Source organism: Heterodontus francisci, unplaced genomic scaffold (genome assembly GCF_036365525.1).
Source record: "Heterodontus francisci isolate sHetFra1 unplaced genomic scaffold, sHetFra1.hap1 HAP1_SCAFFOLD_113, whole genome shotgun sequence".
Taxonomy (NCBI): domain Eukaryota; kingdom Metazoa; phylum Chordata; class Chondrichthyes; order Heterodontiformes; family Heterodontidae; genus Heterodontus; species Heterodontus francisci.
In genome coordinates this window covers 5,006,029-5,031,740 of record NW_027141007.1, presented here as the reverse complement: position 1 = coordinate 5,031,740, position 25,712 = coordinate 5,006,029, and the positions used below count along the sequence as shown (strand labels likewise).

At 44.9% G+C, this 25,712-nt stretch overlaps 1 protein-coding gene across 1 annotated transcript in view; it reads left to right on the top strand.

The window, feature by feature from the left end:
* The first annotated feature begins 4,272 nt into the window (after positions 1-4,272).
* LOC137361812 (probable G-protein coupled receptor 139) overlaps positions 4,273-25,712 on the top strand; it is a 37,423-nt gene continuing 15,983 nt past the window's right edge. Inside the window, exon 1 of the mRNA XM_068026424.1 lies at positions 4,273-4,411. Coding sequence (XP_067882525.1) covers positions 4,273-4,411 — 139 coding nt within the window. The remainder of the gene's footprint in view (positions 4,412-25,712) is intronic.

Here is a 25,712-nt window from a genome sequence, read left to right as displayed (position 1 = left end):
TCACTCTGGCCATCCTCTTGTTCCTCACATACGTGTAGAACGCCTTGGGATTTTCCTTAATCTTACCCGCCAAGACTTTTTCATGCCCCCTTCTCGCTCTCCTAAGTCCATTCTTCAGTTCCTTCCTGGCTACCTTGTAACCCTCTAGAGCCCTGTCTGATCCTTTCTTCCTCAACCTTAAGTAATCTTCCTTCTTCCTCTTGACTAGCTGTTCCACATCTCTTGTCATCCAAGGTTCCTTCACCCTACCATCCCTTCCTTGCCTCATCGGGACAAACCTATCCAGCAGTCGCAGCAAGTGCTCTCTGAATAACCTCCACATTTCTGTCGTGCATTTCCCTGAGAACATCTGTTCCCATTTTATGCTTCCCAGTTCCTGCCTAATAGCATTGTAATTCCCCCTTCCCCAATTAAAAATTTTCCCATCCCGTCTGCTCCTGTCCCTCTCCATGACTGCAGTAAAGGTCAGGGAGTTGTGGGCACTATCACCGAAATGCTCTCCCACCGAGAGATCTGCCACCTGGCCTAGTTCGTTGCCAAGCACCAAATCCAACATCGCCTCCCCTCTAGTCGGCCTATCTACATATTGAGTCAGGAAACCTTCCTGGACACACCTGACAAAAACTGCTCCATCCAAACTATTTGCAATAAGGAGGTTCCAATGAATATTAGAGAAGCTGAAGTCACCCATTACAACAGCCCTGTTACTTCTGCACCTTTCCAAAATCTGCCTCCCAATCTGTTCCTCCGTGTCTCTGTTGCTGTTGGGGGGTCTATAGAAAACTCCCAACAAAGTGACAGCTCCTTTCCTGTTTCTGACTTCCACCCATACTGGTTCAGTAGACAAACCCTCCTCGACGACCTCCCTTTCTGCAGCTGTACTACTATCCCTGATTAGCAATGCCACTCCCCCACCTTTTTTACTTCCCTCCCTATTCCTCTTGAAACATCTAAATCCCGGAACATCCAACATCGATTCCTGACCCTGTGATATCCACGTCTCTGCAATGGCCACAACATCGTAGCTCCTGTACTGATCCATGCTTTAAATTCATCACACTTATTCCTGACACTTCTTGCGTTAAAATAGACACACTTCAACCCATCATACAGGCTGCAACTTTGTCGTGTCAAGTGTCTAACCTTCCTCACAGACTCGCTGCACTCGGTATCTGCCTGTTCAACAGCTATTCCATCCACTGATCCGTGGCTCCGGTTCCCATCCCCCTGCCAAACTAGTTTAGACCCTCCCGAAGAGCGCTAGCAAACCTCCCGCCCAGGATATTGGTGCCCCTCCAGTTCAGATGCAACCCGTCCTTCTTGTACAGGTCCCACCTTCCCCAGAATGTATCCCAATGATCCACATATCTGAAGCCCGCCCTCCAACACCTTCATCTTAAAGTATTTTTCTTATTCTCTTTTTGAAGTGAGTTTCTTTCCCTCTGTCTCTCTCCCTAACCACACATTTCATCTCTCCAGCTCCACTGGTGCTGTGCAAGTTTGGATCCATAAAATGGTGTGAGCTGCACAGCCGGTCACATCCAGCACATTGTACAGGACACCCAGGCTGGCCGGGGTGTTAGCGTGGGTGTAACGTGTGTGTGTCTGTAGTGTGAGGACGGGTCTGATCATGGTGTCAATCAGCCATTTCAGCAACTGTGATGTACTTCTTTGAAACTTGGTCTGTGATGTTCACTGACCACCTGTGTTAGTCACTCTCAGCTGAACATACATTCAGTAGCACGAAGAACCCCCTCTCGTGTTATTTAAAGGGCGAGGGATCCAACCTACAGGGTGAGGGGCTTTTGACTTCCTTCAGCTATTATAAAGTTAGTGGTGGTCCTGTGGATGGTGTCGTGGAGGTAGTGCTGTGAGCTGCTGCAGACATTCAGGGTCGACAGAGGATTTGGTGACCCAACTCTGGACGAGGTATGCGGACTGTAGTTACAGTGTCTCTGTGTCTGTAAGATGACCAACAAATGGAGCAGAGGCTGCAGAGAGGGGAAGCTCTGTAAAGGGGGAGGAGGAGGGGACTCTGCCCTACCCACCCCGGCTTTTCCAAGAGCGAAAAGGGCAGGTGTCCCTGGGGAACACCACTGTCTACTGCCATCGAGTCTGAACAGCAACCTTTCACCACTTCTCTCTGTTTACTGTTCCTTAGCCAATGTTATAACCACACTGTCACCATCCCTTTAATCCATAGGGTTCAGTTTTCCTAACCTGTCTATTGAATGTCACTTGATCAAACACCTTTTGAAAGTCCATATATATAACTTCAATCACACCACCCTCATCAACCCTCTCCATTGTTTAATCTAAGAACTCCATCAAGTTTACCTCACCACCACCTCTCTCCACTCCTCCACTTTTGTGAAATTATCAGACTGCTTCTCCGACATCCAGTACTGGATGAGCAGAAATTTCCTCCAATTAAATATTGGGAAGACAGAAACCATTGTTTTCACTCCCCACTCCAACTCTGTTCCCTTGCTATTGATTCCATCCCTCTCCCTGATGACAGTCTGAGATTCAGACAGTCTGTTTATAACCTTAGTGTCACATTTGACCACAAAATGAGCTTGAACCTCATTTTCGGGATATCATTACAACCGCCTACTTCTACCTCAGTAATATCGCCCGACTTCACCCCTGTATCAGTCCATCTACTGCTGAAACCTCATTGATGCCTTCGTCACCTCTAGATGTGATTATTCCAACTCACTCCTGGCTGATCTCCCACATTCTACTCTTTGTAAACTTGAGGTCACCCAAAACTCTGCTGACCATGTCTTAGCTCACATCAAGTCCCGTTCATATCTCACTGACCGACAGTGGCTCCCAGTCAAGCAATGTCTTGATTTTAAAATTCTCATCCTCGTTTTAATATCCCGCCATGGTCTCTCCCCCACGCACCCCCATATATCTGTTATCTCCTCCACCTCCACAACCCACTGCGATATATGTGCTCTTTTAATTTCAGCCTCTTGTGCAGCCCTGATTTTAATCACTGCACCACTGGCGTCCGGGCTTTCAGCTGCCTCGGCCCAAAGTTCTGGAATATCCTCACTGCACCTTTTTCTTTTTTCATTCGTTCATGGGATGTGGGTGTCACTAACAAGGCCAGCATTTGTTGCCCATCCCTAATTGCCCTTGATAACTGAGTGACTTGCTGGGACATATCATAAGTCAGTTTAGAGTCAACCACATTGTTGTGGGTCTTGAGTCACATGGAGGCCAGACCATATAAGGATGGCAGATTTTCATTGCTGAAGAACATCAGTCAGCCAGGCTGTGTTTTTTTTAACGATGATCAATCATAGTTTCATGGCACCATTGCTGAGAATAGCTTTCAAATGCAGATTTGTATTAATTGAATTTTATAACTTATTGTATTTTAAATTGTACCAGCTGCCACGGTGGGATTTGAACCCATGTCCTCAGAGAATTAGCCTGAGTCTCGGTATGACAATTTAGGTAGTATTACCACTACGCTACGGTCACCGCCTTTCCGTCTCGCTTTCCTCCTTTTAGGTACTCAGTAAAACCTATCTCTTTGTTCAAGCTGTTGGCCATCTGACCTAATATCTCCTGTTATGTCTCAGTGTCATACTTTGCTTCATAATGATCCTGTGAAGTGCCTTGGGATGTTTTATAACATTAAAAGCACTATATAAATATAAGTTGTTGTTGAAGTTTGCCAGACATGCTTTGTCATTACCATATCCCTACTGCTGTCTATTTATTATTCCATGTTTTTCAAAGCAATGAATATATTTGTCCTGGGTTATGAAATTTCCCCATCAGTGACATTAAACTGTCTGGTCAGTAAATACAGTGTCTACTCCATCTCTCCTTTCTTCAAATAGGGTGTAACATTTACAACCCTCCAGACCTCTGTCACGACTCCCATATCCAAGGAGGATTGCAAGACTCTGTCCAGTGCCTCTGCTATTCCCAGCTTTCCTTCCCTCAGCATCTCTCATACAGACCGGATAAATGTTCTACGTTATTGTGGTACAAAAAGTGCTGGACTGAAAGGGGTTAACTGAACCTGTTTGTTCAGTGACTGTAATTCATGTCAGTCTCCACGGACCCTAATTATTTCACTGGAGGGTTTCCATCGTCGATCAATAAGGGACTCCTTTCAATGACTTATCACATAGTGTCATTGGGAGTATCACATCACTCCCGGCAGTAAAAGGGATCAACAGCTCCAGACAGAGGGAGAGGATAGATCAGAATCTGAGAACAATGGATTGGAATGTTACAACAATGGACAGGAGTTTCATCTGGCAATTTGACGCTCTTTCCACATATTATGACTGGTACTCATTCGACGATCGAATCTGTTTTGCTCTTCAGATTATTCAATATATTTACCATCCCATCCTCGCTATTGTTGGTGTTCCTGGTACGAATCTTTATCCAGCTATTAATTCTATAAACCGTATTTAACTGCCTTACTGCTCTTGTCATTTTCCCATCCAGCTTTGTTGTTGTTACTCCTGGTGAGTCTTTGATGCAGGCTGTAAACTATACGAAGCATTGCTAATTTTTTTACGGGTCATTTAATTATTTTCTCTCTTGCTGTTGCTTCTTTTGATGTTCCTGGTAAGTCCCTGCATAGAGCTATAAGATCGTTGTTGTGCCTAATCTGCACTTACTCTTAAAGAATTCACAGAAGCGGACTGGTGGAAGGTATATCAATGTTTATTCGCGCATTAAATCATCAGATACAAGCACTCACTCCTTGCACGTTATACTACCCGTCAAGACACGAGGTGATCAGTCCCGGAATAGCAGCTGCCCTTCTGTTCTCTGAGTCCTTGACACAGGGAACTTTCTTGAGTGTTCTTCCCCGGGGTTCTCGTGGTGTCACCAGTTTCAGCCATTGTCTACTGTGAGTCTAACCATACCTCGTGTCCATAGCAACTCCTTTATCTGGTTTGTACAAAGATACTGTCTGGTAGAATCTCTCTCTTGTTTCAGCCTGTTTTTTCTGTACTGTGTACAATTCCTTGGCCATCTGTTTGCTGTGTTCCTTTCTATCCAACCCCCCCATGTTTCAAATCGTTGTGTATTGTTGTGTGACGAGCCCCTTTGTTTCAACTAAGTTCTTACATGTTCTTACTGAGACTACAGCCACCCCCCCTCCCGCCCCCCTTTGATCCTGCAGGGCCTGCCCAGCGGATCACACTCTCACGTCTCTTAGGTAGTACACTTGTGCAATTGCAATTTCATTGTTAACACAAGATCACAAGCAGTGTAATGTTAAAGAAAGCACAATTTGAACATCATTGTTACATAATTAACCACTTGTGTGATCATAATACAGTCGCAATTTAATTTGTAGAATACATTTGTCATTCATTAATTCATTTCAAGTATGTACCAATAGTTATGCAACTACCCTCGTGTTACATATTTAATTGTCTATCTTTTTATAGAACAAGTTTGAATACTGATTGCCTTTAAGGTAGCTGTCCAACCTGCATTCATATGTCCTCTCATTCTTTAATCAATTTCTTAAGTTTCCAAATTAAGTATGTCACATATATCACCATGATACCCGAAACAACTATCAGGACATGGGAGATAATTCTAAACCAGGGGTATATCTGCACGTTTGACCCCCAGTTCCATAAGCCCTCCCACCAGGTGGAATCATTTATCTCATCAATCTCATCTTGTATTATCTTCCACTGTTGTTCCAGATTGTAGTACACGACAGCAATGGTTTCTAGTTGCTGCCTCTCTTGACCCAAACGTATGGGCAATGGCTGAATAGTATATTCATATTCCCGGAGGTAATTTATCAAGTCATCCTTAATACTTTCTGTCACAGTTATCGTTTCTGTCTTTCTTTTATGTATTCTACAAATCCATCTTCTCTACTCTAGTTGGTATTTGTGGATAGAAAAGAAACATACTGTTTCTCACCAGACAAATCTGGTTATGTCCATACTGGTACTCCTTCATCGTGGTGGTTAAGCAATATCTCCCCTTTGCCTTATAGGCCACATGGGTTAACCCTGGCAATGCCTTCCTAGTTTCCATGGTGCAATTTACAGTGGTAATAAATCCACACTTTTATTCTGCTGTTTTATATGTATGTATATATATATATATATATACATACATACATATAAAACAGCAGAATAAAAGTGTGGATTTATTACCACTGTAAATTGTACCATGGAAACTAAGAAGGCATTGCCAGGGTTAACATATGACCACCTGGTTTTCCAGACTACACTTATACAAGCTTGTCCCAATTATCTCCTTTCCAATTTTCACAACATAGGGCAATATATCATCGTATTTTCTTTAATCCTTTCCCCTTTCCTCGCTCCATCTAAAATTCTCAGTAGTAATAGGACAGATGGAAAAGGTTTGTCATCTGTTGACACAAAACCTCTCGCTTCCCACAGAGGTAGGAACTCGGTCAAACTGTTACACTCGTACATACTGTCAGAATTTATATCAACCAGTGGGGGAAGCATGTGTGGTTGTCTCACCACAAAGTGACTGCAACTAGTTCTGCACGCTGCACACTTAAACTCGCCAGTAACTATAAGGCAATGTCTTTATTAGGATTTCCATTGTGATCCTGTACATGTAATCCGCACTTTGCCTGCCTAATCCCATCCTCCACTGTCGAGGAACCGTCAACAAAAGTGTTGAGCGCTGGTTTGATTTCTGCTTTCTTCCTTTGTACACCACCGCCCCGCAATGATTTTGACACAAAATGTCCCTTGAGAGCCTTTTCTGTCAAAACCTGACACTCATGGTGTGCAGCCTTGGAGATTAAATTGTCTGCAAAGCATGTCAAAGTATTTTCCTTTTTTGCTGAAATGTCTCTACCTTGCAAGAACAAAATCCACCGAGCAATACGATTCTGACTACCATTACCGTCCTTCAGTCGTCCATCCACTAACAACTGGAAGGGCGTGTGTTCAGTTAGGATAGTCACAGGGCTCAGGCTGACAATATAACATTACCGTCCTTCAACCGTCCATCCACTAACAACTGGAAGAGTGTGTGTTCAGTTAGGATAGTAACGGGGCTCAGGCTGACAATATAACATTACCTTCCTTCAGCCGTCCATCCAGTAACAACTGGAAGGGTGTGTGTTCAGTTAGGATAGTAACAGGGCTCAGGCTGACAATATAACATTACCGTCCTTCAACCGTCCATCCACTAACAACTGGAAGGGTGTGTGTTCAGTTAGGATAGTAACAGGGCTCAGGCTGACAATATAACATTACCGTCCTTCAACCGTCCATCCACTAACAACTGGAAGGGTGTGTGCTCAGTTAGGATAGTAACGGGGCTGAGGCTGACAATATAACATTACCGTCCTTCAGTCATCCATCCAGTAACAACTGGAAGGGTGTGTGTTCAGTTAGGATAGTAACGGGGCTGATGCTGACAATATAACATTACCGTCCTTCAACCGTCCATCCAGTAACAACTGAAAAGGTGTGTGTTCAGTTAGGATTGTAACAGGGCTGAGGCTGACAATATAACATTACCGTCCTTCAGTTGTTCATCCACTAACAACTGGAAGGGTGTGTGTTCAGTTAGGATTGTAACAGGGCTGAGGCTGACAATATAACATTACCGTCCTTCAACCGTCCATCCAGTAACAACTGGAAGGGTGTGTGTTCAGTTAGGATAGTAACGGGGCTGAGGCTGACAATGTAACATTACCGTCCTTCAGTCGTCCATCCACTAACAAGTGGAAGGGCGTATATTCTTTTAGGATAGTAACGGGGCTGAGGCTGACAATATAACATTACCGTCCTTCAGTCGTTCATCCACTAACAACTGGAAGGGCGTGTGTTCAGTTAGGATAGTAACAGTGCTGAGGCTGACAATATAACATTACCGTCGTTCAACCGTCCATCCACCAACAACTGGAAGGGCGTGTGTTCAGTTAGGATAGTAACGGGGCTGAGGCTGACAATGTATGTGAAATTTTGAATCACCCAGAAGACGGCCAGCAAATGTATGTCACACACTGTGAAGGCCCTTTCTCCTGACGTTAACAAGCGAGATGCGTACACCACTAGGCAGAATCAGCCATGTTTCTTCTGAAGCAATACCGCTTCAGTATTCAGGTGGTATCTGTGATAGCGACCTGGAGGGAAAAAGGTAGAGGTGGGTTCGGCACCTGTAGCACCTGAGCTATGGCCAGCACCTGTATTAATTCTGTAACCACTGACGTACCCTCTGGTGTCTATACCCACTCAGAATTATGTTTCAGGAGATCATATAAAGGGACGGCCTTTAAGGCAACTCCATCAATATGGTCCCTGCAATAACCAACGAAGCCCAGAAATGATCTCAGAGCCTTAATATCTTGCAGTAGGGGGAGTTTGAGGATTGTCTGTTCTCGCATCTGCTCTATCTCATGCTTTCTCTGTGTTATCACCATTTCCAAATAGGAAATCTTTTCTTTCCTTAGCTGTGCCTTTTTAGGTCTAACTGTCACTCCGACCTTCCAGAGGAGATGAAGGAACTCCTCCAGTAGCTCTAGCTGCTCCTCCTTACTCTCCGGTTGGAGCAGTAGCTCATCCGCATATTGTATCAAACATTCTGATCGGGCAAAAGGAATTAACCCCTGTGCCAACTGCTGGCGGAATATCAACAGACTATTATGTAATCCCTCGGAGAGACACATCCAGGTGTACTGTTGTCCCTGGAACGTAAACACAAATTTATTTTGACACTCTCGTGCCAGTGGTATTGACCAGAACCCATTGCTAATGTCCAACACATTAAACCACTTAGACTGCCACTGTTTTTTTTTTGTTTTCTAAAACCTTGATTGTCCACTTAAATGTCAGATAAATTTCCCTTTGAATGCTTAAAGTAAACACTCATATCAATTAAATTGTGTTTATCGATTCCAATTACTTATGCCCAGACTTGGTGATATTGCATTTTTTTACATTAAAGGCAGAAGTACTTGCAACTATCTTTCCTTCTCAATCATTTTGATCATTGATAAAGAGGTTGTGACGTTTGTTCCCTGCAATTAAATTATTAAATTCTTACAGCTACTGGATCTCTTGTGTTGGCATCAGTTCTCATTTGGCCTTGGAACCTACCATCATCTGCTTAAAAAAAACAGAAAAAATCCATTGTGGCTCTGCCCCTGAGCCCATTGGGTCAATTTGTCCAATTTTATCTGCTAATTAAGTAATTTGAAATGTAATAATGTCCTATGTATATATATATTACTCTCAGTGATGCAAAAATGGTGTGGTCGATTCAATGGAAAAAACATCAGCTGCAGCAGGGTCATCTTTTTTTACTCGTCTGCAAGGGGGTGGGGCAAAATATTTTCCGCTGCGTCACTTTACATAATCTTTTTTTCTGATCGAAAAGAACTACACTCCATTTAAACTGTTTTTGTCAATTCCTTAGGGTTTGGAAACAACAAAATCGTTAGTAACATTATCAACTTCAAAGGAAAGCATTTCCATCAGGAAAGACAGCATTTTAGATTAAACTCCAATTGTTTCCAAGCTTTTAGCATCTTTATTAAGAGGTTTCTAATCCAAGGATTTTTGTAATATATAACAAAGATGACTGCAAACTCCAATTCACGGCAATAAACTTTTAAAAATCAAAACTGCCAATGTTGTGTGAGCGAGTCCTATGTCTGGAAATAAAGACTCCCTCAAAACTTGACACAATAAACTTGAAAGTTCATTGTGGCCACAAATGAAATTCCAGTTTTCTCAACTTAACAGGTCAGTTAACCTTAATAGTACCAACTTAATTCAGACTTATTAACTCATAATGCTCACTAACTACGCACAGAGCAGAATAGCACGTGTGTTTTTTAAGATCGGTAAATTACGTCATATAAAATAAAAATAAAACTTTAACTTAAAGTATAATTTAGTTTTATACCCCACTCCTGGGAGCACAATTTTAAACTGAAATGACGACACCCAACGGCCACTTTCACAGCCATTCAATTCCAAATATAGAGAAATGATTCCTGGAATGGGTTATGAATACAAAGTAACACAATCTCTATCAATTTCCCTATCTCGATGCCAATGAACACACGCAGGTTCAAATGCTTCACAACCAAAACATGACTCAAGGTTCCCACAAAATATACACGTGTAAAAATAGAACAAGTAACAGATTCAGGCTTTCAACATTAAGTCCAGACAGCAAAGAGTTGACAACGGTCCGTTCAACAGAACGCAAGCCGCACATTCCAAGGACATTAATTTCAAGGAACAAAGAACAAAGTACAGTACAGCACAGGAACAGGTCATTCGGCCCTCCAAGCCTGCGCCGATCTTGATGCCAGTCTAAATTAAAACCTTCTGCAGTTCTGGGGACCGTATCCCTCTATTCCCATCCTATTCATGTATTTGTCAAGATGCCTCTTAAACGTCGCTCTCGTACCTGCTTCCACCACCTCCCCCGGCAGCAAGTCCCAGGCAGTCACCACCCCTGTGTAAAGAACTTGCATCGCACATCCCTTCTAAACTTTTCCCCTTGCACATTAAACCTATGTCCCCTAGTAACTGACTCTTCCACCCTGGGAGAAAGCTTCTGACGACCCACTCTGTCCATGCCACTCATAGCTTTGTAAACCTCGAGCATGTCGCCGCTCCACCTCCGTCGTTCCAGTGAAAACAATCCGAGTATTTCCAACCTCTCCTCGTAGCTAATACGCGCCATACCAGGCAACATCCTGGTAAACCTTTTCTGTACCCTCTCCAAAGCATCCACATTCTTTTGGTAGTGTGGCGACCAGAATTCTACGCAATATTCTAAGTGTGACCTAACTAAGGTTTTGTACAGCTGCAGCATGACTTGCCAATTTTTATACTCTACGCCCCGACCGATGTAGACAAGCATGCCGAATTCCTTCTTCACTACCTTATCCACCTACGTTGCCACTTTCAGTGACCTGTGGACCTGTACGCCCAGATCTCTCTGCCTGTCAATACTCCTAAGGTTTCTATAATTTACTGTGTACTTCCCAACTGTATTAGGCCTTCCAAAATGCATTTCCTCATATTTCTTCGGATTAAACTCTACCTGCCATTTCTCCTCCCAAGTCTACAACCGATCTATATCCTGCTGTATCCTGTGACAATTTTCATCGCTATCCGCAACTCCGTCAACCTTTGTGTCATCCGCAAACTTACTAATCAGACCAGCTACATTTTCCTCCAAATCATTTATATATACTACAAACAGCAAAGGTCCCAGCACTAATCCCTGTGGAACAACACTAGTCACAGCCCTCCATTCAGAATAGCACCCTTCCAATGCTACCCTCTGTCTTCTGTGACCGAGCCAGTTCTGTATCCATCTTGCCAGCTCACCTCTGATCCCGTGTGACTTCACCTTTTGTATCAGTCTGCCATGAGGGACCTTGTCAAAGGCTTTACTGAAGTACATGTAGACAACATACACTGCCCTTCCTTCATCAATCATCGTCGTCACTTCCTCACTAAACTCAGTCAAGTTAGTGAGACACGACCTCCCCTTCACAAGACCATGCTGCTTCTCGCTAATAAGTCCATTTGTTTCCAAATGGGAGTAAATCCTGCCCCGAAGAATCCTCTCCAGCTATTTCCTTACCACTGACGTAAGGCTCACCGGCCTGTAATTTCCTGGATTATCCTTGCTACCCTTCTTAATCAAAGGAATATCATTGGCTATTCTCCAGTCCTCTGGGACCTCGTCTGTAGCCAATGAGGATACAAAATTTCTGTCAAGGCCCCAGCAATTTCCTCCCTTGCATCGTTCAGTATTCTGGGGTAGATTCCATCAGGTCCTGGGGACTTATCTACCTTAATCTTTTCCAAGACGCCCAACACCTCCTCCTTTAAGATATCGACATGACCCAGTCTATCTACGCACCCTTCCCTATAGTCATCATCCACCAAGACCTTCTCTTGGGTGAATACTGAGGCAAAGTATTCATTTTGTACCTCACCCATTTCCTCTGGCTCCACGCATAGATTCCCTCCTATGTCCTTGAGTGGGCCAACCCTTTCCCTGGCGGCCCTCTTGTTCTTTGTATACGGATAAAAAGCCTTGGGACTTTCCTTAATCCTGTTTGCCAACGACTTTTCATAACCTCCTTTAGCCGTCCTGACTCCTTGCTTAAGTTCCTTCCTACTTTCTTTATTTTCCTCAAGGGCTTCGTCTGTTCCCAGCCTTCTAGCTCTTATGAAGGCTTCCTTTTTTTTGACTAGGCTCACAAAATCTCACATTATCCAAGGTTCCTGACACTTGCCAAACTTATCCTTCATCCTCACAGGAACATGCCGGTCCTGGATTCTGATCAACTGACGTTTGAAAGACTCCCACATGTCAGATGCTGATATACCCTCAAACAGCCGCCCCCCAATATAAATTCTTCAGTTCCTGCCTAATATTGTTATAATTAGCCTTCCCCCAATTTAGCACCTTCACCCGAGGACTACTCTTATCCTTATCTACAAGTACCTTAAACCTTATGGTATTATGATTACTGATCCTGAAATACTCCCCTACAGAGACTTGGATCAACTGGCCGGGCTCTTTCCCCAATACCAGGTCCAGTACAGTCCCATCCTAGTTGGACGATCTGCATATTGTTTGATGAAGCCTTCCTGGATGTCCCTTCCACATTCTGCCCCATCCAAGCCCCTAGCACTAAGTGAGTCCGGTCAATATAGGGAAAGTTGAAATTATCCACAACAACAACACTGTTGCCTTTACATCTTTGCAAAGTATGTCTACCTACGTGCTCCTCTATCGCCTGCTGGCTGTTGGGAGGCCTGTTGTAAATCCCCAAAATCGTGAATGCACTCTTCCTATTCCTGAGCTCTTCCCATATTGTCTCGCTGCATGACCCCTCCGAGGTGTCCTCCGCAGTACAGCTGTGATATTCTCCTTCACCGGTAATGCAACTCCCCCACCCCTTTTACATCCCCCTCTATCCCGCCTGAAGCTTCTAAGTCCAGGAAAATGTATCTGCCAATCCTGGCCTTCCCTCAACCAAGTCTCTGTAATAGGAAAAACATCATAGTTCCAAGTACTAATCCAAGCTCTAAGTTCATCTGCCTTACCTGTTATACTTCTCGCATTGAAACAAATGCACTTCAGACCACCAGTCCCGCTGTGCTCAGCATCATCTCTTCCTGCTTGCTCTTCCTCTCGGTCTTACTGGCCTTACTCATTAGTTTCCCTCAGTTATTTCACCTGCTGACCTACTGCGCTGGTTCCCACCCCCCGCAACACTTGTTGAAACCATGCCGAGTAACGCAGATTTGTTCCTCCACGTCCTTCCCACTAGCTCGTGACATATAGACAACAAGGAGCAATGTAACTGCAACCTTTTTGCTCCTTCGCTCCAGCCATTTAGATTCTGTCCCTTACCCACTCCCTCCTACCCCCACCCAGGACATTCTCTCTCTCCAGCACTAAAATATTCTCCTTAATCAATATCTCCACCCCTATCGCTATTCTTCCTTCTATCTTTCCTGAATACCTCGTATCCAGGAATATTTAACACCCAGTCCTGCATTTCTTTGAGCCAGGTCTCTGTTAGAGCCACAACACCATATTTACACATGGCAATCTGCGCATGTACCTCACCAGTCTTATTCACCACACTCCATGCTTTCACATACATGCACATTAACCTTCATGTAAATGTTATTACTTTCTCCCATTTTCAGACCCCACCTAATACGTTTCTAAACCCTACTATAGTGCTATCCAACTCTTCCCGTATTCTGTGTACCTTGGAACTCCTCTCTGTTGTTTACTCCTGGTTCCCACACCCCTGCCAATTTAGTTTAAACCCTCCCCAATAGCACTAACAAATCGCCCCACAAGGTAATTAGTACAGCTCTGTTCAGGTGTAAATCGTCCAGCCTGTACAGATCACACATTCTACATAACTGGTCCCAGTGTCCAGGAATCTAAACCTCCCCGCTTCTGCAGAATCCTTCCAGCCACACATCCATCTGTACTATCCACCTATGTCTCTACTCACTCGCATGGTGTACTGAGAGTAATCTGGAGATTATGACATTGAAGTCCTGACTGCAGGACAACCTCACTCTTTCTGCCTCTGTCGTTGCTTCTGATGTGGACCACGACTGCTGGCTGTTCACCCTCCACCTTCAGGATGCTCCGCAGCCACTGGAGTGATATCCTTGACCCTGACCCCAGGGAGGGAACACACCATCCTGTATACACATCTGCGGTTTCAGAAACCATTGTCTGTTCCCGTGACTATCGAGTTTCCAATCACTATCAACATTCCAGTCTTTCCTGTAACCCCCTCTCCCCCCACCCCACCAGTACAGCTGAGACAGCCCTTGTACCATGGCCTTGCCTGTGGCTGCAGTCCCCAGATGATCCATCAGTATTGAATACTGGTTGGAGAATGAGATGCCCTCAGGAGTCTCCTGTGCTACCTGCTGATTCTTCTTGACGTGCTCTCCACAAATTACTCACCCTCACATATACACTACAGTGACATCCATGGCCCCGCCATCTGCAGCTTGGAAATCATCCCAGACAGCAGGATTAGGGGGAGGTGGGAGTTGGGAAGGGACATAAGGCAGGAACATAACATCATTCTGAATGCTTTCTGTGTTGCCGGATGCTACGAGCTCTGTCACAGCCTGTCCCATGATGTGGAGAACCATCTCTTCCCTCAGGCTCAGGGGCGAAGGAATGCCTGTTCCTCGCTGGTTCACTGCTGCTCCCTGTGATTAGGGGCCACCTTGTCCTGTAAGAGAGAGGGCAAAATGTCAGTGATTGTGTTGCACTGTGTTTGTGTGATGTGCCTGCCATAATCCCATTTGCCAGCACTTGGCCCATAGCCTTAAATGTTATAACTTGCCAAGTGCTCATCCAGGTACTTTTTAAAGGATGTGAGGCAACCCGCCTCGACCACCCTCCCAGGCAGTGCATTCCAGACCGTCACCACCCTCTGGGTAAACTGTTCTTCCTCAAATCCCCCTTCAACCTCCCGCCCCTCACCTTAAACATCTGAGCCCTCGTAACTGACCGTTCAACTAGGGGGAACTGCCGCTCCCTATCCGCCCTGTCCATGCCTCTCATAATATTTCACAACTCGATCAGGTCACCCCTCAGTCTTCTCAGCTCCAGCGTAAACAACACAAGCCTATCCAACCTCTCTTCGTAGCTTAAATGTTCCATCCCAGGCAACATCCTGGTGAATCGCCTCTGCACCCCCTCCAGTGCAATCACATCCTTCCTATGATGTGGCGACCAGAATTGCACACAGTACTCCAGCTGTGGCCTTACCAATGTTCTGTACAACTCCAACATGACCTCCCTGCTTTTGTAATCTGTGCCTCGATTGATAAAGGCTATTGTCCCATATGCCTTTTTCATCACCCTATTAACCTGCCCTTCTGCCTTCAGAGATCTATGGATAAACACGCCAAGGTCACTTTGTTCCTCGCAACTTCCCAGTGTCAGGCCATTCATTGAATACTTCCGTTTCACATTACTCCTTCCAAAGTGTATCATCTCACACTTTTCAGCGTTAAATTCCATCTGCCACTTTTCTGCCCATTTGACCATCCCGTCTATATCTCCTTGTAACCTAAGACACTCCACCTCACTGTTAACCACTCGGCCAATCTTTGTGTCATCCGCGAACTTGCTGATTCTACCCCAAACATAGTCATCTATGTCGTTCATATAAATGACAAACAATAGGTGACCCAGCACAGATCCCTGTGGTACGCCACTGGACACTGGCTTCCCGTAACTAAAACAGCCATCTGTCATCACTCTCTGTCTCCTACAGCTAAGCCAATTTTGAATCCACCTTATCAAGTTACCCTGTATCCCATGTGCATTTGCTTTCTTGATAAGTCTCCCATGTGGGACATTGTCAAAGGCTTTGCTGAAATCCATGTTAACTACATCAACTGCACAACCCATATTTATACAAGTAGTAACATGCTGAAAAAAATCAGTCAAATTTGTGAAGCATGACCTCCCTCTGACAAAGCCATGCTGACTATTCCTAATCAAATGTTGCCTCTCCTTCAGAATTGTCTCCAATAGTTTCTCTGCCACTGACGTGAGACCCACTGGTCTGTAGCTCCCTGGGTTATCTCTTTTACCCTTCTTATATAGTGGGACCACCTTAGCTGTTCTTTTCAGTCCTCTGGCACCTCCCCCTTGGCCAGACAGGAATTAGAAATTTGGGTCAGAGCCCCTGCGATTTCCATACTCGCCTCCCACAGTATCCGGGGACACAAATTGTCTGGACCTGGAGACTTGTCCACCTTTGAGCCTGCCTAAACCTCCAACACATTGTCACTCCCTTTGACAATTTGCTCAAGAACCTCCAAGTCTCTCTCTTTGAGTTCCATATCTACATCCACATTCTCATGGGTGAAGACAGATGTGAAGTATTCGTTCAACACCCTACAATATCGTCTGGCTCCACCCACATATTTCCCCTTTGGTCCTACTCTTTCCCTTGTTATCCTTTTCCCATTGTAATGCTTAAGAATATCTTGGGATGTTACCTACTTTTACCAAACAGAGCTTTCTCATACCCCCTCTTTGCTCTCCGAATTGCTTTCTTAAGCTGCATCCTACACTTTCTGTACTCCACTAATGCTTCCGTTGATTTGCTCTCCTTGTATTTGCTAAAAGCCTCTCTTTTCCTTCTCGTCGTACCCTAAATATTTCTGGTCATCCATAGTTCTCTGGGCATGTTTCTCCTACCTATTGCCATAGAGGGAACATGTTGGGCCTGTACCCTCCCCATTTCCTTTTTGAATGCCCCCCACTGCTCTTCTGTCGATTTCCCAACAAGTCTAGCTTGGCCAAATCCTGCCTTATTTTAATAAAATTCGCTCTCCCCCAATCCAAAACATTTTTTGCAACTTGTCTATTTCTTTCTCCATAACAAGCTTAAATTGTACCATGTTGTGGTCGCTATCACCAAAATGCTCCCCAACCAATACGTCAACCTCCTGTCCAGCTTCATTCCCCAGAATTAGGTCCAGCACGGCACACTCCCTTGTGGGATCCTCTACATATTGGGCCAAAACGTTCTTCTGTATACATTTTAAGAACTCCACTCCATCTAAGCCCTTAACACGATGACTATCCCAATTATTGTCGGGAAAGTTGAAATCAACTAATAATTAATACCCTATTATTATTTTTTACACAGTTCTGCAAATTTTAACATATTTTCTCCTCAATTTCCCGCTGACTATCTGGGTGTATTTAATAAACACCTAGCAATATGGCTGTCCCTTTTTTATTCCAAAACTGCACCCATAAAGCTTCATTTGATGTCCTGTCCAGGATATCATCTCTCCTTACTGCAGTAACGGACTCCTTAACTACAGTGTGTAGAGGGACAGGGAAGTGTCAATAGAGGAAGGCAGAGAGTGGGAGGAGTGGTGGCAAACAGAATGAGAGCGACAGAGAGTTAAAAAGGCAGGGGGAGAGAGTGAGAGATAGAGATGCAGAAATGGAGAGGCAGGCAGGGAGGAAGGGACAGAGACACAAAGATAGACAGAATGAAAGAGAGGGGGACAGAGATCGTGACAGAATGAGATACGGGCAGACACTTAGCGAACGAACGGTAGAGAAACAATGAGAGACAGGTATATATCGAGATAGATGGATAGAGAGACAGATATAGAGAGGGAGAATTTCGAGAGTCAGCGTGGGAGAGGGTGTGAAAGAGAGAAGCAGCGAGTAAGATAGTAAGAGGATGAGAGAGGGAGAGACAGAAGGAGAGTGAGATGGGAAATAGAGGTATACAGAAAATGGGGAGAAAAATAAAAAAGTAGGGGATAGAGAGAAATGAAGAATGAGAAGGGAAGATACACAATGTGAGAACAATAGGCAGAGTAAGAGAGATAGGAATGGAAAAAGAGAAAGGTAGAGATTGAGACAGAGAGAGAAACAGAGAGAGAGAGGGCGGGAGAGAGAGAGCTCAGCTCATCTGCTGATGAAACTTTCATCCATTCCTTTGTTACCTGGAGACTTGACTATTCTCACACACTCCTGGCTCGTCTTCCACATTCTACACTCTGTGTCCTTGTACTCACCCAACACTCTGCTGCCATCTTCTAATTTACACCTAACTCTGTTCACCTAACATCCCTGTGCTCACAGACCTATATTTGCTCTTGATCCAGTAATACCTCAATTTTAATATTAAATAAAAGCAAGAAACGCTGGAAATAGTCAGCAGGTCTGGCAGCATCTGTGGAGAGAGAAGCAGAGTGAACGTTTCCGGTCAGTGACACTTCTTTGGAACGGGCAGAGCTCATAAATGTAGAAGACTTTAAGCAAGTAAAGTGGGGGTGCGGCAAGAGATAACAAAAAAGAAGGTGTTGATAGGACAAAGTCACAGAATAGCTGACCAGTAGGTCATGGAGCAACGCAAACAATATGTTAATAGTGTTCTGAAAGACAAAGCATTAGTACAGATAGGCTGTTAATGTATAGAAAACTGAAAAGCCACAAGCACAAATTTAAAAAAAAATCACAGTGGGTAAGCTCAGAAGAGACAAACTGAACAAATTAAACTTAAATAAAAGCAAAAAATAAAAGAAATAAAGAACACAGATATCTAAAAATAACTAAAAATAAAAGTAAAATGGGGGGACCCTCATGCTCTAAAATTATTGAACTCAATGTTTGTCCGGCAGGCTGCAGTCTGCCTAATCAATAAATGAGATGCTGTTCCTCGTGCTTGCATTGATGTTCACTGGAACACTGCAGCAATACCAGGACAGAGAGGTGAGCGTGAGAGCAGTTGGAGGTTTGGCAGGGTGGGGTTGGGTGGGCGTGGGGGGTACGTTGGTGTTGAAATGGCAAGCAACTGGAAGTTCGGGGCCATGCTTTCGGACTGAGCGGAGGTGTTCTGCAAAGTGATCACTCAGTTTGCATTTGGTCTCCCCAATGCCGAGTAGACCACATTGTGAGCAGCAAATACAGTATACTTCATTGAAAGAAGTACAACTAAATTGCTGCTTCACCTGAAAGGAGTGTTTGGGGACTTAGATAGTGAGGACTGAGGAGGTAGATGGGCAGATATTGCACCTCCTGCAGGAGAAGGTGCTGTGGCGGTAATGGAGGAGTGGGCCAGGGTGTCCCGGAGTGAACGATCCCTTCGGGATGCTGGGAAGGGAATCTTACCCTCCCTTCGTGGAACAACATCTCATTTCCCGATTAGGCACGCTGCAGCCTGCCGGACTGAACATTGAGTTCAATAATTTCAGAGCATGACGGGCCCCCCATTTTACTTTAACCTTTTTTTTTTTGTTTTTTTCTTTTATATTTTGCGTTTATTTTATTTTAGTTTGTTCTGTTTGTTTCTACCGTGCCTCTCCACTGTGATTTTTTTTTAAATTTGTGCTTGTGGCTGTTCAGTTCTCATTCCATTAACACCCTCTCTGTACTAATGCTTTGTCTTTCAACACACCATTAACATATTGTTTTCTTTTGCTCCATGACCTTCTGGTCAGCTATTTTGTGATCTTGTCCTATCAGCACCTTCTCTTCTGTTATGTCTTGCCCAGCCCCCGCTTTACTTGCTTAAAGTCCTGTACATTTCTTATATCTGCCAGTTCGGAAGAAGTGTCACTTACTAGAAACATTAACTCTGCTTCTCTCTCCACAGATGCTGCCAGACCTGCTGAGTGTTTCCACCGTTTCTTGTTTTTTATTTCAGATTTACAGCATCTGCAGTATTTTGCTTCAATTTCAATATTCTCTCTCGTGTGATTAATTCCCTCCATGGTCTCGCCCCTCTGATTATCTCAATCGACTGTCCATTTCCAATATTCCCGAAACTTGTTCATCATAAAGTCTTTTTCTAATTCCCTTTCTTAAAGTGAGTTTCTTTCCCTCTGATTCTCTCCCTGAGCACAGATTTCATCTGACAACTCTACTGGTACTGTGGAAGATTGGATCCATAAAATGGTGTGGGCTGCACTTCTGGTCACATACAGCACATTATGCAGGACACCCAGGCTGGCTGGGGAGCTAGCTGGGGAGCTAGCGTGGGTGCAACGTGTGTGTGTGTGTGTGTGCATCGTGAGGAGGGGATCTAAATATGGTGTCAATCAGCCATTCCAGCAGCTTTGATGTACGTCTTTGAAACTTGGTCCGCCTATGTCCACTGACATCCTGTGTTAGTCTCTCTCAGCTGAACATACATTCAGCAACACGAGGAACCCCCTCTAGTGTTATTTAAAAGAACCAGGCATCCAACTTGCAGGTGAGGGACATTTGACTTAGTTCTGCTATTATAAGGTTCTTGGCGGTGCTGTGGATGGTTTTCTGGAGGTTGTGTTGTGACATGCTGCAGACATTCAGGGAGGACAGAAGATTTGGTGACCCAACTCTGGACGAGGTATGGGGACTGCAGTTACAGTGTCTCTGGGTCTGTAACATGACCAACAAATGGAGCAGAGGCTGCTGAGAGGGGAAGCTCTGTAAAGGGGGAGCAGGAAAGGTCTCTGCCCTACCAATCCCGGTTTCACAAGAGCAAATAAGAGCAGTGGTCCCAACACAGATCCCTGTGGAACACCACTTGATACTCCCATTGAATCTAAATAACAACCTTTCCCCACTTTTCTCTGTTTTCTGTTCCTTATATCCACACTGTCACTGTCCCTTTAATTCATAGAGTTCAATTTTCCTAACCTGTCTCTTGAATACCACTTGATCAAACACATTTTAAAGTCCATATATGTAACTTCAATCACACCACCCTCATCAACCCTCCCCATTGTTTTATCAAAGAACACCATCAAGTTTACCTCACCACCACTTCTCTCCACTCCTCCACTGTTGTTAAATTATCAGACTGCTTATCCGACTTCCAGTACTAGATGGGCAAAAACTTCCTCCAATTAAGTATTGGGAAGAGTGAAACCATTGTTTTCATTCCCCACTCCAACTCTGTTCCCTTGCTGTTGATTCCATTCCTGCTGAATCTCCATCTCCAACTATTATCTTGAATACCATCACTCACGGTATTACAGTTCTTGTCATTTACTCTCTCATCTTTGCTGCTGCTGTCTCTGATTCCAGCTAGGAGATCTGTAAACCCTGTTTCACTGAAATAATGCTCTGGAATGTAATTTTGGGAAGACTGAAGCCAGTATCATTGGCCTACATCACAAAATCCTTCCCCTAACTATGAACACATTGCCCTCCCTGGCCTAGGTCTGAGTTTGAACCAGAATGTTTACAATCTCTGCGTTCTATTTATACCGCAGCTCAGTTCATCTCCATATTCTCCCCATCACCAACCTTGCCTACTACCACCTTCGTTATATCAGCCGTCTTCACCTCTGCCTCAGCCGATCTGTTGCATAAAACTCATCCGTGCCTTTGTTCATCCTGGTCTGATTAACCAATACTCACAGTGCACCTGCTCGGCATGGTGATCAGTATCCTCGGATGGTTTACCCATATTCGGACTCTACCAACTCGGCATGGCGATCGGTATCCCGAGCAGGCTGACACATATCCCAATGTACCAGCTCAGCATGGTGGTAATTAACCTGGGCTGGTCGACCCATATTCATAGCACACCCGCTCGGCATGCTATTCAGCATCCCCGGGTGGTTGACCATATTCGGTCTGTGTCAGCTCCGCATGGTGATCATTATCTTGGGATGGTTGACTCATATTCACACTGTACATTCTCGCCATGACGATCGGTATCCTGGACTGGTTGACCCATATTCACACCGTCCCCACTCGCATTGTTAAACAACATCCTGGGCTCCTTGACCCATATTCGCACTGTACAAGCTCGGCCTGTTGATCAGTATACTGGGCTGGTTGACCCACAATCACACTGTACCAGCTCGACGCGGCGATCAGTATGCTGGGCGGTTTGACCCATATTCACACTGTAGCAGATTGGCATGGCGATCAGTATCCTGGGCTGGTTGACCCATATTCGGACTGTACCAGCTCGGCATGGCGATCAGCATTCTGGGTTGGTTGAACCATATTCACATTGCACCACTGAGTTCCGAAGAAGAGCCACTGACCCGAAACGTTAACTCTGCTTCTCTTTTCACAGATGCTGCCAGACCTGCTGAGTGGTTCCTGCATTTCTTGTTTTGATTTCACATTGTACCAGCTCGGCATGGTCCATGGTATCCTTGGTGGGGTGACCCATATTCTCACACTCCCAGTTCGGCATGGCGATCAGTATCTTGGGCTGGTTAGTCCACATTCACACTTTTACATCTTGGCATGGAATGTGTATCCAGGGCTGGGTGCCTTTTATTCGAATTGCAACAACTCGGCATGGCGATCAGTATTATGGGCTGGTGGACCCATAGTCACACCGTACCCGCTTCGCATGCCAATTAGCATCCCGGGGTGGTTGACCCATATTCACACTGCAGCAGCTCGGCAGATTGAGCTGTATCCCAGGCTCCTTGGCCCACATTCGGACTGCACCAGCTTGGCATGGTGATCAGTATCCTGGGTTGGTTGACACATATTCATACTGTACAAGCTTGGCATGTCGACCTGGGCTTGTTAATACAGAACATAGAACAGTACAGCACAGTACAGGCCCTTCGGCCCGCGATGTTGTGCCGAACCTTTAACCTACTCGAAGATCAAACTAACAACCTACCCTTCATTCCACTATCATCCATGTACCTATTCAAGAGTCGCTTAAATGTCCCTAATGTATCTGCTTCGACTACCACCGCTCGCAGCGCATTCCACGCACCCACCACTCTCTGTGCATTTAGAAACTACCTCTGACATCTCCCCGAAACCTTCCTCCAATCACCTTAAAATTATGCCCCCTGGTGATAGCCCTTTCCACCCTGGGAAAAAGTCTCTGGCTATCAACTCTATCTATGCCTCTCATCATCTTGAAACCCTCTATCAAGTCACCTCTCATCCTTCTTCGCTCCAATGATTGATCAATATTCACCCCCGACCCGCTGGGCATGCTAATCAGCATTCTGGCGTGATTGACCCATATTCACACTGTACCAGCTCGGCATGTTGATGAGTATCCTGTCTTCCTTGACCCATATTCGGACGGTATCAGCTCGGCATGGCGATCAGCAGACTGGGCTGGTAGGCCCACAGTCACACTGTACCAGCTCGGCATGTTGTTCATGATCCTGGGACTGTTGAAACATATTCACATTGCACCAGCTCAGCATGGTCAATATTATCCCGGGCTGGTTGATCCATATTCACAATGTACCAGCTCGGCATGGTAATCAGTATCCTGGGCGGGCTGACTCATATTCTCATAGTCACAGTTGGCCATGGCGATCAGTATTAGAATTAGAACATTACAGCGCAAAACAGGCCCTTCGGCCCTCGATGTTGCGCCGACCTGTGAAACCATCTGATCTACACTATTCCATTTTCATCCATATGTCTATCCAATGACCACTTAAATGCCCTTATAGTTGGCGAGTCTACTACTGTTGCAGGCAGGGCGTTCCACGCCCTTACTACTCTCTGAGTAAAGAAATTACCTCTGACATCTGTCCTATATCTATCACCGCTCAACTTAAAGCTATGTCCCCTCCTGCTTGCCATCACCATCCGAGGAAAAAGACTCTCACTATCCACCCGATCTAACCCTCTGATTATCTTATATGTCTCTATTAAGTCACCTCTCCTCCTCCTTCTCTCCAACGAAAACAACCTCAAGTCCCTCAGCCTTTCCTCATAAGACCTTCCCTCCATACCAGGCAACATCCTAGTAAATCTCCTCTGCAGCCTTTCCATAGCTTCTACATCCTTCCTATAATGCGGTGACCAGAACTGCACGCAATACTCCAGGTGCGGTCTCACCAGAGTTTTGTACAGCTGCAGCATGACCTCGTGGCTCCGAAACTCGATCCCTCTACTAATAAAAGCTAACACACCATATGCCTTCTTAACAGCCCTATTAACCTGGGTAGCAACCTTCAGGGACTTATGCACCTGGACATCAAGATCTCTCTGTTCATCTACACTACCAAGAATCTTCCCATTTGCCCAGTACTCTGCATTCCTGTTATTCCTTCCAAAGTGAATCACCTCACACTTTTACGCATCAAACTCCATTTGCCATCTCTCAGCCCAGCTCTGCAGCCTATCTATGTCCCTCGGTACCCTACAACATCCTTCGGCACTATTCACAACTCCACCGACCTTAGTGTCATCCGCAAATTTACTAACCCACCCTTCGACACACTCTTCCAGGTCATTTATAAAAATGACAAACAGCAGTGGCCCCAAAACAGATCCTTGCGGTACACCACTATTAACTAAACTCCTGGATGAACATTTGCCATCAACCACCACCCTGTGTCTTCTTTCAGCTAGCCAATTTCTGATCCAAAGCTCTAAATCACCTTCAACCCCATGCTTCCGTATTTTCTGCAATAGCCTACCATGGGGAACCTTATCAAACGCCTTACTGAAATCCAAATACACCACATCCACTGCTTTACCCTCATCCATCTGTTTGGTCACCTTCTCGAAAAACTCAATAAGGTTTGTGAGGCACGACCTACCCATCACAAAACCGTGCTGAGTATCGCTAATGAAATTACTCTTGTCAAGATGATTATAAATCCTGTCTCTTATAACCTTTTCCAACATTTTACTCACAACCGAAGTAAGGCTCACAGGTCTATAATTACCAGGGCTGTCTCTACTCCCCTTCTTGAACAAGGGGACAACATTTGCAATCCTCCAGTCTTCCAGCACTATTCCTGTCGACAATGACGACATAAAGATCAAGGACAAAGGCTCTGCAATCTCCTCCCTAGCTTCCCAGAGAATCCTAGGATAAATCCCATCTGGCCCAGGGGTATTATCTATTTTCACACTTTCCAAAATTGCTAACACCTCCTCCTTGTGAACCTCAATCCCATCTGGCCTACTAGCCTGAATCTCAGTATTCTCCTAGACAACATTTTCTTTCTCTACTGTAAATACTGACGCAAAATATTCATTTAACACTTCCCCTACCTCCTCTGGTTCCACACACAACTTCCCACTACGATCCTTGATTGGCCCTAATCTAACTCTCGTCATTCTTTTATTCCTAATATACCTACAGAAAGCCTTAGGGTTTTTTTTTTTTAGAATTAGAACATTACAGCGCAGTACAGGCCCTTCGGCCCTCGATGTTGCGCCGACCTGTGAAACCATCTGACCTACACTATTCCATTTTCATCCATGTGTCTATCCAATGTCCACTTAAATGCCCTTAAAGTTGCCGAATCTACCACTGCTGCAGGCAGGGCGTTCCACGCCCTTACTACTCTCTGAGTCAAGAAACTACCTCTCACATCTGTCCTATATCTATCACCCCTCAACTTGAAGCTTTGTCCCCTCGTGTTTGCCATCACCATCCGAGGAAAAAGACGCTCACTATCCACCCTATCTAACCCTCTGATTATCTTATATGTCTCTATTAAGTCATCTCTCCTCCTCCTTCTCTCCACCGAAAACAACCTCAAGTCCCTCAGCCTTTCCTCGTAAGACCTTCCCTCCATACCAGGCAACATCCTAGTAAATCTCCTCTGCACCCTTTCCAAAGCTTCCACATCCTTCCGATAATGCGGTGACCAGAGCTGCACGCAATACTCCAGGTGCGGTCTCACCAGAGTTTTGTACAGCTGCAGCAT